This window comes from Crinia signifera, chromosome 2, assembly GCF_055691185.1.
Source record: "Crinia signifera chromosome 2, ASM5569118v1, whole genome shotgun sequence".
NCBI classification, from domain to species: domain Eukaryota; kingdom Metazoa; phylum Chordata; class Amphibia; order Anura; family Myobatrachidae; genus Crinia; species Crinia signifera.
In genome coordinates this window covers 335,491,955-335,517,753 of record NC_139218.1, presented here as the reverse complement: position 1 = coordinate 335,517,753, position 25,799 = coordinate 335,491,955, and the positions used below count along the sequence as shown (strand labels likewise).

The window sequence follows — 25,799 nt, the reverse complement described above, 5'->3', positions numbered from 1 at the left end:
TTCTGATAAATTGTCATGGTTAGTGGCACTGAAAACCAATGTTTTTAGGTTAAAATGTGTTGCTTAATACATCATATTGGTACTATGGGATTTAGTATAATTTTTTTAATGAGAATTTTTTCTTAATATTAAATCTCATCAAGAATGGTCTTGTTAATGTGCATTGTTACCAATCTCAAAACATATTTTATTTATCTGAGCTGGCATAAATAATGAAATTAAAAAAAATAAAAAGCCTTGTGGTTAATTTTTTATAATTAAAATTTTTATTTGTGTTGGTTCGTTCTGTCATGAAATATCCCAGATAAGATTAACATCATTCAACAAAGATTACATCATAGGATGGACTTTAATACAAATAAAAAAATCAAACAAAACGTGTTTTATTTTTTTATAGAAAAAGCTTTCTATCTTTATTGCAGAAGAGTAGGAGGGGTGGGAAAATGAAAGAGAAAGATACAGTAAGACAAATATTTCACAAGAAAGATTAGTGTTGGTGTTGGACATGTTCACTAGCCTATACCATGCTGAAAATCAGTATTGCAAAATAAAAAAAAAATAGCTATTTTACATATACAAAATAGTACATATTCTTATTTATTTTTAATCAGTTATGGTTTTGCTTCCCCCCCACCCCCTCTGGCCAAAAATGTTTACCTGTTTTTTTCCCTTAAAACTCTGCAAAGTAAAAGTTAGAGATACTTATATTTATAGGGAGAAAGAGTTCAATGATGAACAATTCACATACATAACTGGGAGAACAAAGTAATTATTTTGAATGGCTTTGACCTGTATAAATCATCCACTTGCCTAACAATACTGATTTTATTGACTCTAGCTGCTAAACTTTGGCATCATCCACATTCCACCACAAAACAGCAACACTTAAGTCACCATTATCTACTCCACTGATTCCCCATGAGCCTCGATCTTTGATCCATCTCTTAGTCTTCTACTAAGTGGAGAACACAGAAGGTGCGCAAGGTAAGCACCTTAGCCTGGCACAACGACCCATGATCTCTCCATCCACAGTTCCTACTATGTGTTTAGTTCAGCTTCAAGATTAAACTTGTGTCTTTCTAGTTTTTTTTTTTACTTAGTGTGAGGTAGCTTAAACCTGGGAAGTTTTAGATTTTGCCCTAAACTTCCTGCATCTCATATTGGAAATGAAAAACAAAACAAAAAAAAACAAAGGGCAGACAAACTTTAAATCCGGGAACTTTAAAATTTTTGCTATCTACAGTATAATAAAATAAAATAAAAAGTAAAAAGAACAAAAAAGAACAAAGCTCAGATCAACTTGTACTTTCCAAAAAAAGTTATTTTTATATCAGTTGATGTTACAAAATACAAACTTTTTTACAACATAGCACCATTTCATTCAATGACACGCAGTCTGGTAGTCTGCTGGTATACACTGTGAGGGGGGGAGGGATGCTTTAAACTGCACTTCGTACATCGGTTAGGGGGGGCTTTCAATCATGCCAGTTAGTGTCACACCTTCACCTGACCCATAGGTCTTACAGGAAGACAATAAATAAATAATACCATGATTTTATTCCGCAGTCTGCCCATTTCTGGTCTTGCAATAGAAAATGAAAATGTCCAAAATGTAAGCGCGTGGATGAATGGAAATGTGGGGTCGGTTCAGCCATTCAGTGCAGAAGTCCTAAAAGTGATTGGAAAGTACTCAGGTCCTTAGGGTTTTTATTTATTTTTATTTACTTTTTTGTTTTTTACAAGAAGCAAACTGGGCCAATGTCAACGCCAAATTCCTGATCAGCTCCACCAATATCCATAGGTGCAATGTCTACGATGGGCAGGCGGGAAGTTTTCTGTGTCCTGTATTCAATAACTGTCTTTCCCCATTTGCCAGTGTGTTTCTAGAATAAAAAATGCACAATGATTAGAGCAGAAATAAATGTGTAATCATTCATAATTTTTATTCAGTATTACAAATTAATATTTTGATTGTATCAACTACTGATCCAACACTTTGACCAGCAAAAGATCTTCTCCATTCAACCTATTATGCTGTCAACTAGACAACAATGTCCTACTACATTATATCATTCTATTGCAAAGCAATCAGACTGGGCATGAAGGCCCACCCTGGGGAATGCAGTGGTAGGTGCCCACTTAAGGGCTAGTTACAATGGGGTGAGACCACTCCACACAGAGGCTTGGACAGCCATTAGAGACTATGTAACTGACCCTCCAGAGGAGTAGCAATATCTGAATTGAGTGCACTGTCTTGAACCTGATATTAGATGAAGGGTGGAGACCTCGGTAGTTGTTCCAACCAGGATATGCCCCTGTGCCCCAGTGGGACAGACAAACCTTTCTACTACATCAGCGTAAACCACATATATCTCAACCATGCTGATTTAAGTAAGCAGAAAAATAAAATTGTCAGTGTACAATAACTTACAGTACATATTTGTACCACTTGATAAAGGGCAAATTAGTCCCAAATTATTGTAGACTTCATTGGACTTTTGTTTAGGTCAGTTATGCATTTAAACATACAAAATAACCCCAGGGTTTGCTCTTTACACCATATATTCTGCTGCATGTTTCTACATGTATATTTACCTTGCAGCCATCTTCCAAGGCATTGTATGTGAATCGGCTGTTGCCTTCGGCTCTGATCTCAACATCATTGGAGCCCTGGAGAAGGAGAGCCTTTTTCAGGTTGCCTGAAGCCTCATCTATGAAAGCAACGCTGTTCTTGCAGTGGTAGGTGATGTTTTGTGATGCATCCGTAGACAGCAGGCGGAGGAAGGTCATCTGAATGCTGGCAGTGTTGGGTGCAGAGCTGTCATCACCATAACTGAACTGCAATGGTAAAAACAAACATATTGGAGTTTGATGCTAAATCACAAAGGCACAATAATCACATGGCTATATAACACTATGGGGAAATATAGTTATTTAAGAACCATAAGAATTGATTACGTAAACTAATTGTTATGTAATTCACAGAATTTTAGAAAGAAATGTACTTACTTGGAAGCCACCATTGATTGTCTCTCCAAACCAGATGTGCTTCTTGTCCTTGGTCTTGCTTGTCCACCAGTTCTTCCTGGGGATCTTGCTTGGGTTGGGGTATACACATGTTTCTCCAGTTTCCATGTTGCAGAATACTTTGATGGCATCCACAGTACAGCCCTGGTTAGGGTCAATCCAGTAGTCACCTGAAAAAAAAATGACCAGAATTCAATTAGTAGGATAATACACAGACAATACTTTGCAAGAAGGATAACCTAAACTTTTTATTAACAGTATTAACAATAATAGATCAAATATATTAGCTAGATAAAATATTGATAATGTCAAACTAGTAAGTGCAAAGGGGTTCTTCACATTATCATATTATACAAAGGGGTCTATGTACTAAGCCTTGGAGAGAAATACATTAGATAGCAAAAAAGTACCAGCCAATCAGCTAACTGCCATGTTACGGGCTGTGCCGTTAAGATGGGTACACACTGTAGCAATGTGTACCAAGCCATTATGTCGTCCCAACACCAGATTGGATGACATATCGCTCAATGCGTGCCCAGCTTAAGGAGCTGGTTGGTTAGTACTTTATCTCTGGACACTCTCTCTAATGGTGGCCATGTACTTGTGCGATTGAATGCGATCACATGGTAAGTGCTTTTTTCCAGCACCCAATGTTGCATGCCATCGGTGTAGCAGAGGGGGCGGCAGAAGGGCTGCAGTATTTGAAAAAAAAATTTGAGACACTGGGTGGCCCTCTGATAGAGCTCTCTCTCATCCAATCAGAGGACCGCCCAGTGTTTTAAAATGGTTTTTCAAATTCTGCCTCCCACCACCGTCCTGCCACCCGCTGATCGCATTATGAGCGATCGCATGTGGTTACAAACCACGTGCGAGCGCACATGCAATTTAATAAATATTATGTGCAGCACATAATATCTATCAATGCAACATACAACCGGCAGGCTCGAGCATCGCATCGGGTAACACATGCAATTGCATGCGATCCATGAGATTTGCTGTGGTAATTTATCAAAATCGCATGGATTGCACGACATATCTCACAAGTGTATGGGCCCCATAAAAATAGCTTAATACATAGACCCCTTACAAAAAAAGATATTACATTTAAGATGAGATGATTAAGATATAGACTATTCCGAAGATGGAGGATCAGGATTGCGAAGATGGAGGAACAAAAAACTTGGAGACTGATGCACCACAGTATGTAGAGTATATGATGCAAAATATAAAGGGGAGGCATATCAAATTTTCTAAAGAGCATAAAGTGAAGAATTTGCCCATAGCAACAAATTAGCTTTTCTCTACCATTTATCAAGTACAGTACATTTTAGACAATGATAACTCCAAGCATATTGGTTGCTTTGGGCAACTTCTTCACCTGTCACAGTTAGAAGATTTGATCCATATATCCTTATATGAAAGTGTACATGAAATACTAATAAGTAAAAAAAGTATGGTGGAAGAAATAGAGACACCAAACTATTGCTATTTATTCAATAGTCTGTGAAGACGTGATTATGTTGTACATACCACTCTTCCATTCAGGATGGCACAGTTTCAGGTCGCGGCAAGTACGAGCTGGGTTTTTCTTGGTTCCATCTGGGCTACGGATGCTCTCAATCTGGTTGTTCAGTGATTTCAAAGTGGCATCAACCTCAACATCATGCTGGCGGAGGTTTGCAGAAGCCTGATCAGCACGCATGTAACGGAGAGGATCTGGTCCTTTCTCGGGCTGGGATAGGCCAGCAAATGCAGACATGTCAATGCCAGGGCCAGGAGGACCAGGGGGACCGGGTGGACCAGGTTGACCAGGAGGACCCTTTTAAAAGAAGCAAAAACCAGATGAGCTGTGAACCAGTACAGTAGTTTATAATTACATTCCTTCTTTTGCCTAATGATGTATGGAGTGGGAACTGCATTTTGCACAAGTAATGCATATAATTTGGAATAGTTAGAAGACTATAAATGGAAAACTGTGCATATACTTACAGCTGGACCAGTTTCACCACCACGACCGCGTGGACCAGGTGGACCAATTGGACCAGGGATACCATTAGAACCATCTTTGCCAGAAGGACCAACAGGTCCAGGAGGACCCTAAACAAGGTAAATAAGATGTACAGTAAGTTAACTGTGTCTAATGTGAACAATAAAATAAATAATAATTCTAAGTTATATTTTTGAACTTACTCTTGGGCCAGAAGGACCAGCGGGACCGGTAGCACCTTGATCACCAGCAGTACCCTAAAAAAAGAAATAAAGTTTTAATATACAGTAAATGTATACTATTTAATCCCTGTTTTACAATAACACATACACCTTACAGTACAATATTGAAAAACACCTACCTTTAGTTTATGGGTATAGTAGTGTCTACTTAGCAAACCTAAATGTTAGGAACATCATATTTGAAACAGATACTTGTAGGTAAACAACTGGAAGTGCTTACGTAATGATCAACAATGTTTGCTTGTAAAATTAACAGCAAACATTTTAAAATAATGATCCATTATAGCGGAGTCATTTTGGCAAGCTAAATACTTGAATGTGGTCTCTATTTTCTATACTTAAAATACTTGATCATCATGTGGGCAGTGGATTGCGTCAATAGAAATTATCGGCACGGTTATATAATAATCCAAATATAGATACTACTCACTCTTGCTTTAGTTTAATGCAAAAATGCTGACAATTGTAATGCGATAAAGAATAAAAAGGTACGCTCCACAATTTCACGGGATTGAGAAAGCGGCACAGGGTTTAGCATTGCTGCCTTGCCATTCTGGTTGGTTTTATTCTGATCTAGGTTGCCATGTTCACTCTTGCAGTCCAAGGGCAAAGTAGAAGGGTAATTTGGTTATATCTAGTTTAGACTAATGGGGCCTACATAATTAAGGGGATTTTTCTTAGCAAATTCACTAGATGGCTTAGAAAATGCCCCTACATTGCTCCATGTGTAGGGGCCATAGCGATAGTGATGCATGGCCCCGCACATCGCTATCACCCAGCAATTAATATTCAGCATGCTGGATAAATGTTGTTATATTATCGGGTAGAGCCAGTGTTCTCACCGGAGAACACTAACCCTGACATATCGCTCACCACACAGTGCTGGCACATCGCTGTGCTGAGGGATCTTGCTGAGCGTTCTGAGTGATCTAGTATCGCTCAGAACGTTCAGCACATCTCTGTGTGTGTAGGCCTCTTTAGTGTATTTGTGTTTATATTGTATGGAAAGTAGAGTGTAAGTTCCCTGAGGCAGGGACTGATACCAGTGTCATAGAGTTGTGTACAGTGGCGTAACTATCGTGTGGCAGCCCCCGCGATGGCTTGGGGGAGCGGGGTCTGCGGGGCGCATGATATAGCTTCGGGCTGAGCAATGGTGCACTTCGCTGCCGACAGACGGGACATCGGGAGGCAGCAGCGTCCTGCACAGAGCCGGGCCGCAGGGTAAGCAAATAAGTAAGGCGCCGGGCAGCCATCTAAACAAACAGCGCCAGCGTGTCAGAGCCGGAGTACATTTACCGGCAGCCAATCAGGCCGAGCGGCACTGCCAATACATTTGAAAATGACAGCAGGATGCTTGCCTGCTCTAGGATGCGATTGGCTGCCTACTGCACTGTCCGTCTCTGGCTATCTCCGACTCTCCATGATCACCCCCTACACTTTTGATAAATGATTCCTGACCTGACCTGACGGCTGCTGTCCGGGACCTCTGCTGTATGGAGCAGGAATCTGCCCGCAGAAAATCTACAAGTGCGGTGCTGGTTGAATAGCCCTGGCAGGCTGTGAGTAATTAGACAGCTGCTGACTCCAGCCCTAAGGTACATACTACATTTTGCAGATTAGTTCTGCCAACAGAGACCCCACTGTTGGAGCACATCTGAGGTAAGGCTGCTGGGAAAGTCCCGATCATACTGTGCGTGTATGCACTTTACGTAGCTTCCAATGTTACAGCCTCATTTACATACACACAAATCCCCTGTGAATAGGGATATGTTGGTGATTTCTTCTGAATACTTAAAGTTTCTGTAGTTCTAGGTGCAATCAGATACCTGGCCATACTTGCCATGGGAGGGGCGGCTCCAACATTTTTGGCAGGGGGGAGCCAAATTTATAGTTACGCCACTGGTTGTGTATTAGTATCAGTTACTTTAATAAAACAATAACGCTTAGATATTTTCAATAAATGTACTTACTGGAGGTCCGGGCAGACCCTGAAGACCAGTGAAGCCTCTGTGTCCCTTCTGTCCTCTCTCTCCAGCTTCACCAGCCTCACCCTTATCACCACGTGGACCTTGAGGACCCTAAAATACAGGAATATTTTAATAAAGAGCTTTAAAAATAATACAGTTCTAACAATACTTCCTAGAGCGACCCATTAGGTGAACAATTTGCAATTACCAAAGTGCAATCAGAATACATTGTAACACATTTCTGGTGAGTTATAAACCTGACATATCAATGAGGAGCATTCTGACCCTGGATCATATCATTTTGTGATAATTTTATATTTTTATCTCCATATAGTGCTTCTTACTAAATATATACCTTAATGGGATAATAGAGATATTTATTACCAATTGACATTCTTTCAAGAATAAGATCAATATTGTTATGGTAAACTGAGATTGATCCTCATCTTCATTGATTTTAAAATGTCTTTAACAGTCCATTGCAGCTAAAAATAATATTCATTCTTCAGTTGTCTCAACCATTTGTCTAGTCTCCGTATTATGCACAATAATAAGCTATTAGGATATGTCTGTATGCATATAATTTCATTATAATATGTGAACAAAAATTCAACTCAGAAAGGTAATTACTTAATATGTGCTTTCGGATATCATTCTAGTTCACACGTAAAGCTGTGAAATTCACTGCTTTAAATGCCGCCCGCCGCCCAAAAGGAACACCTGCCCACCCTTTCACGTTGAATACCTCTGCACGCACGCATGCAAATGGAGGCTTTGCATAAACCTTAATTTGCAGTCTTGCGTGCGGGGGCAAAAATCATTCGATGGTCGCCAACCATCGAATGGTTTTACAAGCGCTCACAGATCTAAGACACCTCTCTGGTGTCTTAGATCTGCGAGCACCCTGGGCAGGAAGCAGGCTGCAGCTGACATCCGCATGCATCCACGTCATGGCTGCATTTACATGGGAACGGCCACCATTTTCATGGGAAAGCCCATGATACACTGGCCGTTCGTACGGACGCAACCCTTCGCCCACACCCCCCGCCCACACTGCTTGGTGAGAATAGGACGCAAACAAGCAATTTGCCGTGTCTGCTTGCACCAAGCGACTGCACATGTGCAGTCACCAAACATCGCTCACTGTTGCGAATTCAATGGTGTGTATGATTCAGAATGACCTCCTTTATCCTTTAGTGTCAGGAGCCAGGACTTTATACATGGTCACCTGGTTGTGGAAGGTGGGCTCATAGTTTTGCCCATAATTATACTAAAAACCTGTATTTTATTCCATGTTTATTACAGTGTATTATATTTACACCTCTTATTATGTTTAGAATTAGGTTATGCATTTAAGCCAATCTATTGTATACATGGAATTGTTGAACAAAATGACCATAATAAACAAAATTGAGAACTGTACTTACCACCAGACCACGAGCTCCAGCTGGACCAGATGGACCCAAAGGACCTTGTGGACCCTACAAATGAACATACATCTTGTATTAAAAAATATCTTCAAAAAATACAATAACTACACATTGACTTTTTGCCTGATTCAGGACTATTAAACTAAACACTTATTTCTTCGCTATTTTCTCAAACTAAATACTGCAGTGTAAAAGTAATAGCAAATCCTCTACACAGTCTATAGCAACTGGCGGAAACATTTTCTATGCATTATTCTATACTTCCATAAGAGCACTGCACATTCCTTGGTACATTCCTAAATTTCTGAATTACTTATTGTATATATTGTAGTAAAGAGTCGGCCATTTAAAAACAGGATCCCGCAATGTTTATTTAAAAATAAAATATATGTACTTACATTTTCTCCTCTATCTCCTTGTTTTCCAGTTGGGCCAACAGGGCCAGGAGCACCAGGAGAGCCAGGGGCACCAGGTGCACCAAGAGGTCCAGTCTCACCACGGTCACCCTGTAGGGTTAGATCAAATGGTTGCATATCTATGTGATTTCTTATGACAAAGATATAAAGAAGTTTTTACTGGAGTTATATAAAATATACTGAGCTACATTGGTCATTGGTTTCAGCTATTGTCCTGATTATTGCATGTTCCGTGGTATCCAATTACATTACATCCTAAATGTATATTATTTAATATGTAGAACATGCAGAACAAAACTATCTGGTACTCTTGTTTATTTAATTAGATTAAAAAAGTAATTAATGTAATAAATGCTAAATTTCCATCATATTGGGAACAAAACTGTCCTTGTGATCATTCCATCAATTAAAACATTTGCCAATCTTACCTTCACACCGGTGGAACCATCGCGACCAGGAGGACCATCACTTCCAGGGGTTCCCTAAAGGAAAATAACATTTTAGACTTACATTATATGTCTGAAAATAATTTCCTATTTTGTCCCTTGCCTACGGTCAAGGATTCCGACTGTGGGAACAGTTGGAATCCAAGATTTAATACCCGACTTAAGACCTGACTCAGAGCTGGGCACTCATGTGCAGGCACTGTGTTTCTGCAGCTGTTTGAGATTATGTAAAAGACACAAGAGGCATCTAAAGTAAGTCATTTTACAGTCCCACTATGGGCAATCAGCTATGACAATCAGCTCCTGCAAGTTTTCAAACACATGACAGTTTGTATGTAACATTCTCAATGAAGTATAACAAGAATATCCTTCATAGTTATAGCTGCCCCAAAGTATGGATAACTTCTCTGGAGAGACTTATTTTAGGCCTTTGAGATTATTCTGTGGATCTTTGGTTTTCTGGATCTTTGGCTGGCATCACACAGGTATTATAGATCATTTTACTGGCAGGAAAGTACACCTTTCTGGAGTTTTTGTACTGGCACACAATCCTTAGGAACATAATGTTACACTCACAGGTACAGTATGTGTTCTTAGTTAAGGTGCATGGTGCTAAGGCTTTCTCTCTAGAAAAGCACAATGTTTTATTGTACCGAAATGATGCAAACTGGTTTCTGAGAGCTCTTAAACTATTTTACAATCTAGATAAGTAGCCTTAATTCTCCATAATAAGCTCCACTAGCAAATCTAAAACATAAAATAAGGATGTGTTTACATTACTATGAGGCAGATGTACTATTAAGCCTCGGAGAGGGATAAGATAGCCAACCAGTTATCTGACTCCACTTTATCACTCCAGGCTTAATACATCTTCTCTTTATAAGTTATCAATAGAAACTTCTATTTTTATAGTAATATGTTTCTAGCCATAGCATAGTAACACAAATATTCTTTGCTACACTAGCATAAGCATCTAACTTTAAATCCTTCTTATTTGCATATTGAAGCCTTCAGACAGTAGGAAGAAAAAGAAGAAGACAGTAGGCAGAACAAGCTAAGAGGAGACAAAAAATAAAGAAAAGTAATAAATGAAAAACTAAACATCTGAGGTGGAATATATTGATGGTATCATATGGATAAGATACATATATTAGTATGATTAACCTGAATGGTCTAAGTGGCTGAGGGGATGTGATATGTGTTTATAGTAACTCTGTTCCATCTGTATATATCTAGGTATTTTTTTAGTCACAATCCAGACACAACATGTGAAATACTGTAGTGGCCGCAGGAGGAGTCTAATGATGGTTATTTAGTTTGTGATCAATACTGCTATTCTAGATCAAAATGAGGTACATACTTCACGTCCTTGCTCTCCAGCAGGTCCAGTCAAACCAGGTGGGCCAACAGGGCCAGGGGGTCCACGGTCACCAGCACCTCCAGGGCTTCCTTGTTTTCCAGGCTCACCCTAAGGAAAAATGTGGAGATTGAGGATTTATAGAATGTCTGAATGCTAAAAACATTATAGGCATATCTTGATTTGCCATTTTCATATTTTTATTTCCAACATAATATTATCTATGCAGTGTTTTAAGGACCACTCAGATCAGTTCTGATCTATTCATAGCATATATTATGCTATTATTGTGTTACTATGGTAACACTGTGCTTGAATGTCCTTTATTTCTTTATACGTTGCTGTCATTGACTATGTTAAGCCTTAGGAGTTGATTCAATTAAATACAATGGTTGCAATATGCAATTTTGAAAAATTACAATGTCGTTAGCTACATCACTACTTTTTTCTTGTCCCCATAGAGGTATGGAGGGACTATGGCTATATTGAGGGTACCCATTGCGGTACCCTCTAGATTGTAAGCTCCTTGGAGCAGGGCCCTCTTCCCTCTTGTACTCATAGCCCTCTTCTCTCGCACTTCAATAACAGCTCTCTTCTACTTGGTGACCTATTCCAAAGGTTTAACTCGATGGTTGCACATTTTTATTCAGCCTTAACTACTATGTAACTATGTAACCTGCATCTCTTCACATTCATAATCATTCATCTCAATGGCACCCTGCCCCTGGTAGTATGCAGACAACTCCTTTGCTTCCCTACATCACAGCTGTATTGTGTACGGCTGTGAGAATTGTGCTGCTAATTGTTACCTGTGCTTTGTTTTAGTTTTTCAGTTACTGTTATGTTTAGAGTACAGAGTACTGTGTCATGAATTACATTAGTTGCTGCCTACAATATAGTGAAAACAATATTTAAATGATACCTCTCTTTGGTGTAATGTATAGGTATTTAATATGTATTATTGTCATATACACTATACAGTTTTGTATTACTCTTTTTAATATATGATCAATTCAATAAAGTCATAGAAAGGTCACTTTTTTCAAGAGCACATTATTATTTCTAAGAACTAATTTTACAGGAAAGGACACTATTACTCATGTTGTTATTGCATTGTAACACTTTCACTTCACTTTGCAGAAATGTATACTTACAGAGGGTCCTGGAAGGCCAGGGAAACCTCTCTCACCACGCTGACCAGGAAGACCAACAATACCACGCTGTCCAGACAAACCTTGAGGACCAGGGGGACCATCAGGACCCTAAAAAAGATTTTGACCAATGCTCATAATTAGTACTCCTTATGGAAGATAGAAAATTGGCAACACAGTAATAACACAGAATTATATATGTAGTTTGAACTCATGAAGAACAATTACATTTATGAGACATCAAGGGCACTACAGGTATAAAACGTGGGCAATATGGTAATAAATACTTCTCCCCTCTTGTTTCCTTATACAGATTGAGTATCCCTCATCCAAATATCTGTTATCCAAATAATTCCGAAAATTATAGTTTACAAAATGTACCTTTTTTTCCCCAGAAAGCATTATTGGGGACATCTGTAACAACAGCACTACTGAGTACATGAGCTGTAACTAGCACTACTGGTGACATGACATATAACTGGCACTACTGGGGACATCTGTAACTGGCACTACTGGGGACATGGTATGTAACTGGCACTACTGGGGACATCTGTAACTGGCACTACTGGGGACATGATATGTAGCTGGTACTAAATATGTGCACTAAAATGATTGTTTGGCATTCAAATTCAGTGTCTGAGATTATACACAAACTTTTTCCATGTTTTAAAACCTTGTTTCATGCACAAATAAAATATATTTGTGTTTATTTTATGTGTTTGATGTATTGGTAAAACATAAATGCAAGATACAGTACCTCAAAATACATCACTGAAATATAAAAATATTCTGAAATACGGAATAATCCGTTATCCAAAATTCTTCTGGTCCCAAGAATTTTGGATAAAGGATACGCAACCTGTACTCAAAGGTGATTGTAGACCCCAACACATATTAATAAGAATAATATGTATAATACTTACAGAAGTACCATCTTCACCAGGCTCTCCCTTCTCACCAGGAGGACCAGAAGGACCTTGAAGACCTGGGTCACCAGCACGGCCAGCAGGACCATTATCACCACGCACACCCTTTGGTCCATCTTTACCAGCAGATCCAGGAGGACCAGCAGGCCCAGGGTTTCCCTATAAAATAGATTAAAATGTTGTTATTCAAAAGTTATTGCTAATAATAATATGAAAAATACTTTATATATTGTACAGTATATTTCTCATGCGAAATGTTAATTAATAAAAAATGTTGATGACATTTGATATGTATTTTTTGATCTGTGTTTTATATAAGTTAAATTTTAGAGTTTTTTATTGAATAATTATTTAAAAAAGTAAAATAATAATAAAAATAATATTTACAGAATACTTATCATTACATGGAAGTGTCTGCCAAAAGTACTGTAAATCTTTAAGTAGGTACATTTACAGAGTTGAAATGGTCCTTGTATTTTCATCAATTTATTTATTGGACAAATATGTATTTAATCATTAATTATGCTGTTACAACGTAATGTACTATAGCAGTTATCTAAAGTGGAACTGAAGGAGTTGAATTTTAGAATGGTGTCTGTAACACACAGGGACATAAAACATCTGGGTGCCAGATGATCTCCCCCCAGTCGGGATCTGATGGTCAGTATACCGACACCAACTGTTCAATGCCCAACAGTCGGGATCCTGACTTACAGGGGCTATTTGACCCCCTGTTGGGGTACCGCCAGTCAGGCAACTATACCTGACTGTCGGGCAACTATACCAGACCCAAGCAACTTGTCAGAAAACAATTACAGAAAGAGCTGATAGAAAGTATTTTGTGTCACTATTTCCACCTTATCTCTTTTATTTACATTTATTTGTAAGCAGGGCCCTCCTACCTGTAGGACTGTCTGTAACTACCCAGTTTGTTTTATCACTATTGTTTTTAATTGTAAAGCGCAACGGAATGTGCTGCACTATATAAGAAACTGTTAATAAATAGTCTGGGAACAACCACAGTAATGAAATGAGAGTGGCTATTTACTGACAAATTGTGGGATAAGATGGCAAAAGATTTGATGCACAACATTTATGTGTCACATAGTTCATATTTGTACAAACAGGATAGAACTTCTTCTTGGGGCTATGCTATCCAGCCACACAGCAATGCTGGTTTGGTAGTCAGAGATTGATTGGGTGTAAAAAAAAAGAATACATGTCAATTTTGTGTGAACTGTGTAGAGGGGCAGTTTTATTGGAAGGTTAAAAGGCTATTTTTGAGAAATGATAAGCTTGCTTCAAAGGACAATTTATAGGAAACATTTGAAGGTTTTGGGGATTATATGTGCCCTAGAGAAACCTAGGGAAACATGACCTGTGTTATAAATATAGCATATTTTAGAGAACTGCATATATTATTGTGTACAGGTGTACCCCTGAAAATCTGTAAGGTAAAGCAGCATATTACTGTCCTCACATCTGGCCACCTCTATGATGGAATAAGTGGTAAATAAAGGCAAGTTACTTACATTGGGACCAGGAGGGCCAACTCTGCCGGCAGCACCAGGGAATCCAGTAGCACCCTACAGGTAGAAGATAATAAGCATAAAAAATTAAGACAATTATTTTTTCTAGACTGATCATCTCGTTAAAACAAAAATCCCTATATTTCTTCACATCTTCATATCAGCAAATACAGGGAAAAATAGTAATATTGACATCATTATTTCTTTACCTAATCGTAAGACATCAGCACAGTTGTCCACTAAAATATTTCTAATCTGCCTGGAGGCCTGTGAACGTTATGTCTGACAGCTCACCTGATTGGTTAGCAGATTAGCTGTTCTGTTGTTAGGGCTATAGCCACATTATATAGTTACTGGACAGTTGCTTTTTTTATATATATATTTCAGCCATAGCTCCATAAAGTCCCAGATTTGACCTCCTGTTTAATACTTATGCTCAGGAATATATTAAGTATATATTGGTATTATGCTACACTTCTCTGAAAAGGGACTTGTGTATTAAATACAGTAATTAAGGATTATAAAACAGTAAAATTAGTACAATAACATTATACTTACAGCTGGACCTTGGGCACCACGAGTTCCTTTGGGACCAGTAACACCAGTTGGGCCCTGGAATGACAAGGACGTTGGTCATGTTAAAAGTTCATATAAAGTATAGTTAATTGGTCATATAAATCCCTATATTTTATTGTGTTGTATTGTTGTCTGCTACTGAAACTGTTTACAACTGCAAAACACATCATTGCAATTTACATCTATTATTCATCTAAAGTAACATTTGAAACTGGTGCAAGAATTATATGCACTGGTAACGTAGGATCATATAGGGGTCAATGACTGTCAGTGACTGCTAGGTGGACTTGGTATATTCTGATAGTGCCAACAAATTTCAGATTTTTATTTGTATTTCATGTAGGTTATGTTGGATTTAATGAACATACCTGAGGACCGGGAGCACCAGATGAACCTTGTGGACCAGGAGCACCAGCATCACCCTTCTGACCAGACTCACCCTGTTCACCCTTAATGCCAGGTTGACCATCAGCACCCTTAAAAACAAAGCAAAAGATATCTCAGAACCTATACTAGGAACACAGTGATGTAAAGAACTATCAGGTCACACTATAGCTTCAAATGTTAATGCTGAAATTTGGTTGATGATACACACTATATGGTATGGTGGCTGACTCAACACAGCCATTAAATGAATCTCCATTGGCCATTGTACTACATAAACCTACTAAAGGTATAGTGATTTTATTCCAGTTATTTCTTTCATCTTCTTGCTACAAGTGTCTATCTCTTATAAGCAGATGTGAGCAATGAAGTTCTCAAGTTTCTAAAATGCCTATCCCTGTGTCTTGTTATAAATGACCACTATCAGGAAATCAACTTTATCCCAAAGAAGAGTTATTGAGTAATTCTGTAGGGACACCCCACAAATCTCTATAGACCATTGGGGGAAATGACCATGTGTGTAATAACATACATAGTAAATATCTAGGACTGGAACTTCCTCTTATAGCAAAATTAAACATCTTCTTGGCGAAGAATCCATAAATTAAAGAGCAGGTTTTTCAGATCCATAATCTATCGAGATTGTATTGAACTCACTTAAATTAAAATAAGATCAAGCTATCATTTATAGTGAACATTGAATTGGGATTCTGGTATGTTGAATATAGTAGATAATCAACTGTGGGGTTTATTTTGGCAGTTTACTTACAGGGGGACCAGCAAAACCAGCGGGACCAGGTGGACCAGTCTCACCGCGATCACCCTAGAAAAAGACAATTTCTCAGTTAGTGTTTTCATTCATAGATTTAGTAGAAACATTACAGTTAGAGTATCAGAAAAATTAATTCTGATATTTTGCTGTCAAGTTGTTCCGCATTGGCAATTGTTAATAAATACACAAAGTAAAGAAAAACGATTTAAATACTTTGCTTTTATAATAAGATATATATATATATATATATATATATATATATATATTTATTTATTTATTTATATATGTGTATGTGTGTGTTTTTATATATAAAGTATATAGTTAGATTTATTTATTTACTATATTTATACAGCTAGTTCCTTGGTACAGTACATGTTAAAGTGAATTACTGCTACTCGGTACATATCATATGCTCAGATATGTTTTGAAGCCGGCTATTTGTCAGAAATAATAAGTAAACTACTTACAGTATGATAAAGGCCCTATGCATAAATTACATATATTAAGCATAATACACTTACAGGAGCACCACGGGCGCCAACAATGCCAGATGGACCAGGAGGACCAGATTCTCCCTAAAAGATAGAAGAGAACAACATATTATTACACACCACATAATATGCAGAAATATTACAAGCCAATAAACACATAGAAATTGAATGCAAATGAGCAAATGTTAACTTCCTCTCTTAAAACCATTTAAACGATATAAAGTATTTAAAGCAGATACAGTTAAAGTGTATTTTATTTGTTTAGGACATTTAGCCTTTCTTCTTATTCTTGATGAATAGTAAATATAACAATATTTGTTTGTACTTTGTTATATTTAATATTTTATTATAATTAGAAATCATATCAATAGTACTGAAAGTACAGATGACGCATTTCACCACTAATTTTGATTTAAAGTAAGCTCTTTGCATGTATTTCAGGGATGCATTTGAAAGCTTACTAAAATAAACCTGCTCACAAGTTGTGTACACATGGTGCAATTTGGGCTATTGATTTTGACTATATAGTCAAAATCGATAGCAAGTTAGTGCAAGTTAGTGTTTTGCAGCATCCAATCCCGATCCCGATGCGCAGATCTGCGGCATCAGAATTGAAAGTAGAAATAGACTGTCTATTTCTACTATATAGGAAGGTGGGCTATGCTGCATTGAGCTCCCCGCCTCCCATGCGCCATCCTTCCCTCCCTGCCAGCCGATGCTGGCACCCTGCTGGACTCCTGCAGCTGCAAATGTCGGCCCGTATGTACAGACTAATAGACACCGACTGGGTATGGAGATTCAGCCTTATCTACATCATTACAGATTTCACCCACGTGTAGTTGTAAGAAAGATATTGCTTATTATAACTCATATTGTGTCTGTGAATTGGATTCTTGCTCATGTAGGAAATAGTCTGTACATAATAGTATTATGTATAATCTGCTATCTTTTTATTTACTTGTCTTCCACTAGGATGTGGTTATGATTTGAACATTCCCAGGGTAGTATAAAATCTATATATCATGCAAATGTATTTCCTTAGACCAGGCTTTCCCAACCACGGTCCTCAAGGCACACCACCAGCGTAGGTTTTGTAGATATCCAGGCTTGAGCACAGGTGACTTAATTAGTATCTGAGGGATTCTGATTAAACCATCTGTGCTGAAGCCTAGATATCACTAAAACCTGCACTGTTGGTGTGCCTTGAGGACCGTGGTTGGGAAAGCCTGCCTTAGACAGTATAACATATAGAAGCCTTGTTATCCCTCTGATGTTCTCAATGTCCTACAAAGATTGTGACAGGAACTGTGAATTCAGATTTTGTATTAGAGGTCTACTGACCCATGAGCAGAGGAATCTGACAGGGTCATGGCCCCATCAAGACAAGACATATCAAATTACTTTATCATATATGTTTTTCTAAGAAAGAGTGTTGCAGTGCTTATTTCCATGATAGCTTCCAAATAATATGTTGATGTGATTATGACAATTTTTTATTATACTCAAATGGTCATACAACTGCTTGAATTTTAATCATATTATTACTATACAGTGAGGAAATCATTAGGCATTTCTATTTCATTTGAGACACATTTTTAGATAAAATAATACTTACTTTCTCGCCATTAGGACCACTTGGACCATGTGGACCAATAGGACCAGTCAAACCCTGCAAAATAAACACAGATATTACATTAAGGCATTCACATTCATACCATACTTCCCAAAATTAAGCAACCATTGGACATGATCTTAATCCAGTTCTATGAGAACCTATGCAAACTCTGGACACTACGGCTTCCCAACATGATCATAATACAATTCTATAACAACCTATGCAGACTCCGGAAACTATACCTCCCCAACATGATCATAATACAATTCTATAACAACCTATGGAGACTCCGGACACTACACCTTCCCAATATGATCATAATCCAATTCTATAACATAGTTACATAGTTACATAGTAGGTAAGGCTGAAAAAAGACTTGCGTCCATCTAGTTCAACCTAGTATAGATATCCATTGCTGATTTGGTTGGTTCTGGTATTTTACAGACAAATTATATTTCTTATTTGTACCCATGGATGTTTTTCTCCAGTAAATGTTTGTCCAACTTTGCCTTGAACGCATTTAATGAGCCAGCCGTTACCACCTCTCTGGGAAGAGAGTTCCAGAGTTTGACTGTTCTGACCGTAAAGAAATTCTTTCTACTAGCTGAATGAAATCTTTTTTCTTCTAATCTATACTCATGCCCTCGCGTCCTAGATTCCTTTCTAGTAGAAAATAGGGTGTGTGACAGTTCCTTATATTGGCCCTTGATATACTTGTACATGTTGAGCATGTCCCCCCTTAAACGTCTCTTTTCTAATGTAAATAGTCCCAAATTGCTTAATCTCTCCCCGTAGCTTAAATTCTCCATTCCCCTAATAAGCTTTGTTGCTCGCCTTTGGACTTTTTCTAATTCTATGATGTCCTTTTTATAGTGTGGGGCCCAGAACTGTACTCCGTACTTTAGGTGAGGTCTCACCAATGCTTTATATAGTGGCATAATTACCCTTGAGTCCCTAGTTTCCATTCCCCTCTTAATACATGCCAGAATTTTGTTGGCCTTTTTTGAAGCTACATTACAATGGGCACTACATCCTAGATTGCTGTCTATTTGGACTCCTAGATCCTTTTCAAGTATGGAATTACCCAGTTCCTCTCCACTAAGGTTGTAACTTGCACACTGGTTGTGTCTCCCAAGGTGCATAACCTTACATTTATCTACATTGAACCTCATCTTCCATTTTTTTGCCCACTCATCTAGAATTGCAAGATCATTTTGAAGCATGGTGCGCAGACTCCGGACATTCCACCTTCCCAACATGATCATAATCCAATTCTATAACAACCTATGCAGAATCTGGACACTACACCTCCCCAACATGATCATAATACAATTCTATAACAACCTATGGAGACTCCGGACACTACACCTTCCAAATATGATCATAATTCAATTCTATAACATCCTGCGCAGACTCCGGACATTCCACCTTCCCAACATGATCATAATCCAATTCTATAGCAACCTATGCAGTCTCCGGACACTACACCTTTCCAACATGATCATAATACAATTCTAGAACAACATATGCAGACTCTGAACACTACACCTTCCCAACATGATCATATTAAAATTCTAGAACCAAGTATGCAGACTCCGGACACTACACCTACTCAACATTATTATAATACAAATCTATAAAATTATATACCAACATAAGACACTACATCTACCTCACAATTTTAAAAACCATATTGTGACAAAAATCCCCAGGAACAAATACAATCTCATTCAGCAGTTTCTCAATAAGGAGTTCCTGTAATATACTGATTCCTTACTGTGAAAGTTATATCCAAAATGGATAGGATAGATGTCACAAACCTTCCATACATAGAACAGGTTTCAACTAATATCATATACTTACTCTTGCACCATCTTTTCCGGGAGCACCTTCTGGTCCTTTTTCACCAGAGTCACCCTATTTACAACAAAAAGTTAAAAAATTAGCAAAATAAAATATTAGTATGCTGACTTGGTATTTCTCAGCAGTAGCATAAAGAAATCATTATGTTAAAATTAAACACATAAATTAGAAATGTATTATTCACTAGCAATCAATTACATAATAAAAAGTTAATTTTATTATTCTTCATTCCAGGCTATTAGATTTTAGAACCTTCGCACTATTGTGACGCAAACTGTAGTGCCAAGAAGGCATTTGTATGTAACAATGTAGCGCAGTTGTTTTGCTAGTTATGAATAACCAGTAAGCCCCGATCGAAGCAAAATCTTTGAAAGTTAGTCTGCTACCTTCTGTGTTTGTGCATGTGTGACAAAGAGATTTAGTTTCACTCTCTGCCAGCAGATGGCATTGTTTTGGGGACTCATGGACACTAGACATATATAGAGATTATATTTTTGGTTTCTTCCACAGGAGCAACATAATGTTGACTCACTGGTAAATGAGTATATGCAAAGTAAGGTGCTTATATGTTAGTTGGGCGCCCACTAAGCTATTTGTTTAGTTTTCCACGTCCCCTCGCGGGGCTCACTACACTCGCCACGCTTCGGGCTCGGTGGCTCGCTGCGCTCGCCACACTATATAAGTTCAACTCCATGTCATCATGGATAGTGGGGGTATTAGCGTACTAACTATTGTGGGCGCCCAACTAACATATAAGTACCCAAAGTAATAATGCTTTAAGTTATATGTTTTCATATGTTTTAGTGATTTTACAAAGTTAAGGAAAAATATAATGAAACTGACATATACTTATTAATGTATTCAAAGTTTCTTTCACCCTTAGCAAAAATTCAAGATAAACAAGTATCTACGTGGATGGACCAACCCTATCTCTTGAGACTAAAATGGTACTGACCTTCCTCATCTGATAGACTATAGCCACATATGCTACAGAATGCTTATCGATGCCGCACATGTGGAAATGGAATTGTACTGTATGTACCATGGCTATCATTAAAATTGGACATTACAAAATAATGTTTTATCCTTTATAGTGTCATGGCAAAAGATGGATATTAAAGTTACATAGAATTACAGTAGTTTACTTACTCTGTCACCTTTAGCTCCAGGAATACCAGAAGTTCCTCTCTCACCAGGCATGCCTTGAAGACCAGGAGGTCCTTGGGCACCATTGGGACCAGATGGGCCAGTAGCACCCTAGAGATAACATTAATCATACATAATGAACCAGTTAATACACTGATCTCTTAAAGTAGATACACAAAAACAGTCTAAACTTTTCTTACCTTAGGTCCATCAGTACCAGGAGTACCAGGAAGACCACGTGCACCTTGAAGACCTTGAGGACCTGATGAGCCACGTTCACCTGGGAAACCACGTTCACCCTGCAAGGTAGTGATAGCATTGGTCATTTAGTCAATAAGACCATTTGGAATATGTACCTGTTTATTATGTTAATTAGGAAAATTATATAGAGATTCAATTTAATGTTTTAAAGTAAGTGTTTTTATGTAAAATATATGTGTATATTCAAACAATATAATTGCTGAAACATACTAGCCTCACGTAATAGTGTTGTGAACATAAAATAATGGCCGATGTTTAATATCATTACTTACTCTTGGTCCAACAAGACCTGGAGTACCAGCTTCTCCTGGAACACCCTGGATAAATGATAAAAGGGCAGTTTAAGTTTTTTATTCAAGAACAATTAAATAATTACAAAAATACTGTACATTAATGTTGGAGACTTAGAGTACTCTTAAGTTGTCAACGGCTATTTTGCCTGTATCTCCTGCCCTTCTAAAAACAATGAATTCATTCATATTGTTAAATGGTTGCCAGATGAGAAGCACTTTTCTTGGCTTACCCTTCCTAATGAGAAACCTCCATTCTTATATTACTACATTTTAAGTCAAACTTTTGGGGCCACTTCACATATACCTATGGGTGAGTACAGTCTTCTTGATATAAGAAGAGGTGTTGGCATTCTATAGAAATAAGTGTTCAGCATGTGATCATCATGTCACCTGGTCAGCAAGACAGATGATAGCAGCCAGAAAAAACACAAAGTTTGATATATTGCGTAAGAAGAGTAACTAGATTCACTGTACACTATTTGGCATTAGAACCATTTATTTTAATGTCCGATACAGAAAGATTTGAGGTCACACTGGCAAAGTAAGTTGCTTTCAGTGTGGGATTGAAATCTGAATGATTATTTTTTTTTATCATTATTTGCAGAAATTAGATGAGACCAAATGTACTTATTTAGGAGTATGCTGTAACTGTAATCAACTAAAGACACAGTCAGTTATGCTAGGCATATATAATCCTTCGTCTGCTATGAGCTACAGTGGAATACATGATTGAATAGATTTTTGTATGTTAAAACTAAATGATGTAAAGCCCATTTGGATAATTAATTCCTTCAGAATTTTTATCTGCGAGAAAAAAAAATGGAAATGATAATAAAGATGATGACTACTTTCTAGTGTTATCAGTCCTTCTAAAGAGGATGAAGATGCCCAAAGGGACCAAACCTCTAAAATGTGAAGATGCCCAAACCGACCAATCAGAAACTAGCTATCATTATATATAATGTACTAGGCACATTATAACTAGAATCTACTTGGTTGTCATGTGTAACTTCTCAACTTGACCTCTTTAGGTGTTTGATACATTTTCCCCTAAGACCAATTTGAAGCAAGTATACATCTCGCTCCCTTTTTCTCTAACTCTTCCTCCATTCCTCTTACCATTCTCTTATTGGTCCAAATTATCATATTTTGCAAATAGGCAATTCCACTAGTAGTAAGGTGTCTAAAAACTCAATCAAGGTAATGAGTAGTTATTGAAATCAGAGACAATGTGACAACTCCAATTTCTAAATATTTTTGTACTTTCTAATCAGTGCTCCCAAACTTATTTGAGCTCTTCAGTCAAATACTGAAATGTATATATTACTATTACCCATCGTTATACTGCAACAAAAACTTTATACTTTGCTATGTCAATTAGTATCATGTAAATGGTTCAAAAGTTTAGTAGAGGTTCCTAAACTAATGGAAATAGTTAGTTTTAGATATAACCTTTTACTCACCATGTCACCTGGTTTGCCACCCTCACCGGGAGGACCTGGAGGACCGGGAAGACCCTGGTAAATTAAAAATGATAATCATTAAGCATTGCATCAAATACAGTTCCTGTAACAACATTTCAACGTAATGCTACAGACATAGAATACACTTATCTATACCTTGTTATTGTCTACAATAACTCACCTGGAAGCCAGATGGACCAGGAGGTCCTTGTTCACCTCTCTCACCAGCAACACCCTACAAGAAAAACATCATCATTAGTATCAATAGCATAAGGTTAAGGCTTGGACAAAACAAAAGAGTTGTCTAACCAGACAACATTAAAAAGTGATGCTCATGAGTTCCTTCTGGTTCAAGTAACTGTATGTTGTTTACATTTATTTGAACCTAATACCTAGTCACCAGATACATAGGTTACACAGTATCTATCTATGAACCTGTAATGAATGTGATACTAGAGCAGCATCAACCTTCAAAAATTAAATTCTAACGGAAAAACATCTTGAAGAACTTTTATATGGCTGATCTCAGGGGCTTACATTTCTATCCATCTTATGTGAAGATATTGCTCAATTGCAAATGATTCCTCCTAATACTGTAGAATTTTTTCCATAAAATTGTAATGGAGCAAATAATGGAGTAATATTTACTATTAATGAATCTGGTCTCTATTATACCATGTTCCTTGTAAGGTCACTAGAGTGAAAAATACTTACAGCGGGGCCGTTGGGACCTTGAGCACCAGTTTCACCATCTTTTCCAGGCAGACCCTAGGACAGAGATTTTTGTTCTTGTTACTACCACACAAGCTTTTCTAATAGCCACAGAACAAAACTGATGTGAAGACAATTGGGAAGAGCAGAACTTAAAAATGTACAGTTATTTGATATTATTGTTACAATCTTTTCATAAAATAACCTACAGAAAATAATTATAAAATTCGTAACAATATTCTTCCCATTTTATAACAGGAATCTTGTAGTATCATATTATGATTTATCCAGTTTATATTCTCCGATAGTGGAACAGAAATAACTATGTATGTAAACTAGATCCACTGATGTATTATTTGTATGGAACTTAGATTTTATTTAATTATGTAAAATGAAGCTATTTATACATACATTTCCAGGTAATAGTACTTACTCTCAGACCAGGAGCACCAACCAATCCTTTCTCACCAGGCTTGCCAGCTTCACCCTTAGAGAAACCAGTACAAGGATGGAATGTTATCATCAGTACACGTTATGTGCTTTTGCGTTTTTTAATCTACTACTATTAACTGAGAAACATTCAATAAAGTCAACCAGAGATACATAGTACAATTCTGAGATAAGGCCAATTTGTACTGATGTATTATACAAAGTAGAATTTAGTCATGTTTGTGACATTGAATTGTTGATACTGTTGGCTTATTTATAAGCCAAATATGTGACTTATTAAAATTACATTATACTAATAATTTAACTCTGACCATTGCATGTGCTAATATTTAAATTAGGTACATTTGTCATTTTTTTCATTCATTAAACATCAATCAGGAAGCAATACTGTTAGCTAACTAGTAGTGGAGCGTAGATACACTTGGGTAAATGTAACAGGGTCCGAGTTTGCAGAGGTCTGGTATTTTGTCCAAGTTTGCCCTAATTTAAAGGGGCAATCATTTACTGGACAAAACCAGGTTGGTTTTGCCTTGTAAATAATTGCTGCTTTAAAAACACGGCCAATCTCAGCTGAAATCCCAGGTCTCTGCAAACTCAGACCATATTACATTTCCCTTATGTATTTTCTGCTATGTAAAGTAACAGTGAATTGCTTAGCACTATTCAAATCAAAGTCTATAACAAAGTTACAGACTCTCTCTAACTTACATTGCTTGGTTACAATGACAATAGTGTATATATAGACAATATAAGTATATATATGTGCGCTGTAAAATTGTCAGATATTAAAGTTTCTTACATTGGCACCCTTAGGCCCGGGGAATCCCATGACTCCAGGTTGACCACGAGCACCCTGAGGACCAGGAGGTCCAGGACGACCATCTTCACCAGCAGCACCCTAGAAAGGATAACACCAACTCATGATTGTGCTCTATTGAAACTATAAGAGGATCCATATGTTCACTGTATTACTTTTACCAGCTATTTATTGGAAAATTTAACATAATAAATATATTTGACCATCTATATAAAACATAAATAGTATAATAACATTTATATCATATATTTATAATAGACAATAATAATATAAATGTTCAAATAAAACTTACAGTTGGACCAACTTTTCCTTGAGCACCAGCATCACCAGGGCGACCAGTGAGACCCTAAATGAAATAAGACATTAATTAAGAAACAAGATACATTAACCTAAATTTCAGTTAAAATAGGCCAATATATATGAGATTTCATAGCTTATTACACTAATCTTAAAAAAAAAATCTAAATGCACTTTCTTGA

The 25,799-nt window shown here is 37.4% G+C and overlaps 1 protein-coding gene across 1 annotated transcript in view; it reads right to left on the bottom strand.

Moving 5' to 3' along the window:
• COL2A1 (collagen type II alpha 1 chain) overlaps nucleotides 1-25,799 on the bottom strand; it is a 60,499-nt gene continuing 34,700 nt past the window's right edge. The window contains exons 26-54 of the mRNA XM_083169497.1: nucleotides 25,613-25,666; nucleotides 25,303-25,401; nucleotides 24,487-24,540; nucleotides 24,057-24,110; nucleotides 23,524-23,577; nucleotides 23,343-23,396; nucleotides 21,859-21,903; nucleotides 21,526-21,624; nucleotides 21,329-21,436; nucleotides 20,180-20,233; nucleotides 18,317-18,370; nucleotides 16,732-16,785; nucleotides 16,208-16,261; nucleotides 15,423-15,530; nucleotides 15,037-15,090; nucleotides 14,482-14,535; nucleotides 12,947-13,108; nucleotides 12,027-12,134; nucleotides 10,876-10,983; nucleotides 9,498-9,551; nucleotides 9,052-9,159; nucleotides 8,651-8,704; nucleotides 7,227-7,334; nucleotides 5,218-5,271; nucleotides 5,017-5,124; nucleotides 4,558-4,846; nucleotides 3,010-3,197; nucleotides 2,596-2,838; nucleotides 1-1,883 (exon numbers count right to left, since the gene is read on the bottom strand). Of these exons, the coding sequence (XP_083025623.1) occupies nucleotides 1,737-1,883; nucleotides 2,596-2,838; nucleotides 3,010-3,197; nucleotides 4,558-4,846; nucleotides 5,017-5,124; nucleotides 5,218-5,271; nucleotides 7,227-7,334; nucleotides 8,651-8,704; nucleotides 9,052-9,159; nucleotides 9,498-9,551; nucleotides 10,876-10,983; nucleotides 12,027-12,134; nucleotides 12,947-13,108; nucleotides 14,482-14,535; nucleotides 15,037-15,090; nucleotides 15,423-15,530; nucleotides 16,208-16,261; nucleotides 16,732-16,785; nucleotides 18,317-18,370; nucleotides 20,180-20,233; nucleotides 21,329-21,436; nucleotides 21,526-21,624; nucleotides 21,859-21,903; nucleotides 23,343-23,396; nucleotides 23,524-23,577; nucleotides 24,057-24,110; nucleotides 24,487-24,540; nucleotides 25,303-25,401; nucleotides 25,613-25,666 (2,784 nt within the window). The 3' untranslated portion in view covers nucleotides 1-1,736. The remainder of the gene's footprint in view (nucleotides 1,884-2,595; nucleotides 2,839-3,009; nucleotides 3,198-4,557; nucleotides 4,847-5,016; nucleotides 5,125-5,217; nucleotides 5,272-7,226; nucleotides 7,335-8,650; nucleotides 8,705-9,051; nucleotides 9,160-9,497; nucleotides 9,552-10,875; nucleotides 10,984-12,026; nucleotides 12,135-12,946; nucleotides 13,109-14,481; nucleotides 14,536-15,036; nucleotides 15,091-15,422; nucleotides 15,531-16,207; nucleotides 16,262-16,731; nucleotides 16,786-18,316; nucleotides 18,371-20,179; nucleotides 20,234-21,328; nucleotides 21,437-21,525; nucleotides 21,625-21,858; nucleotides 21,904-23,342; nucleotides 23,397-23,523; nucleotides 23,578-24,056; nucleotides 24,111-24,486; nucleotides 24,541-25,302; nucleotides 25,402-25,612; nucleotides 25,667-25,799) is intronic.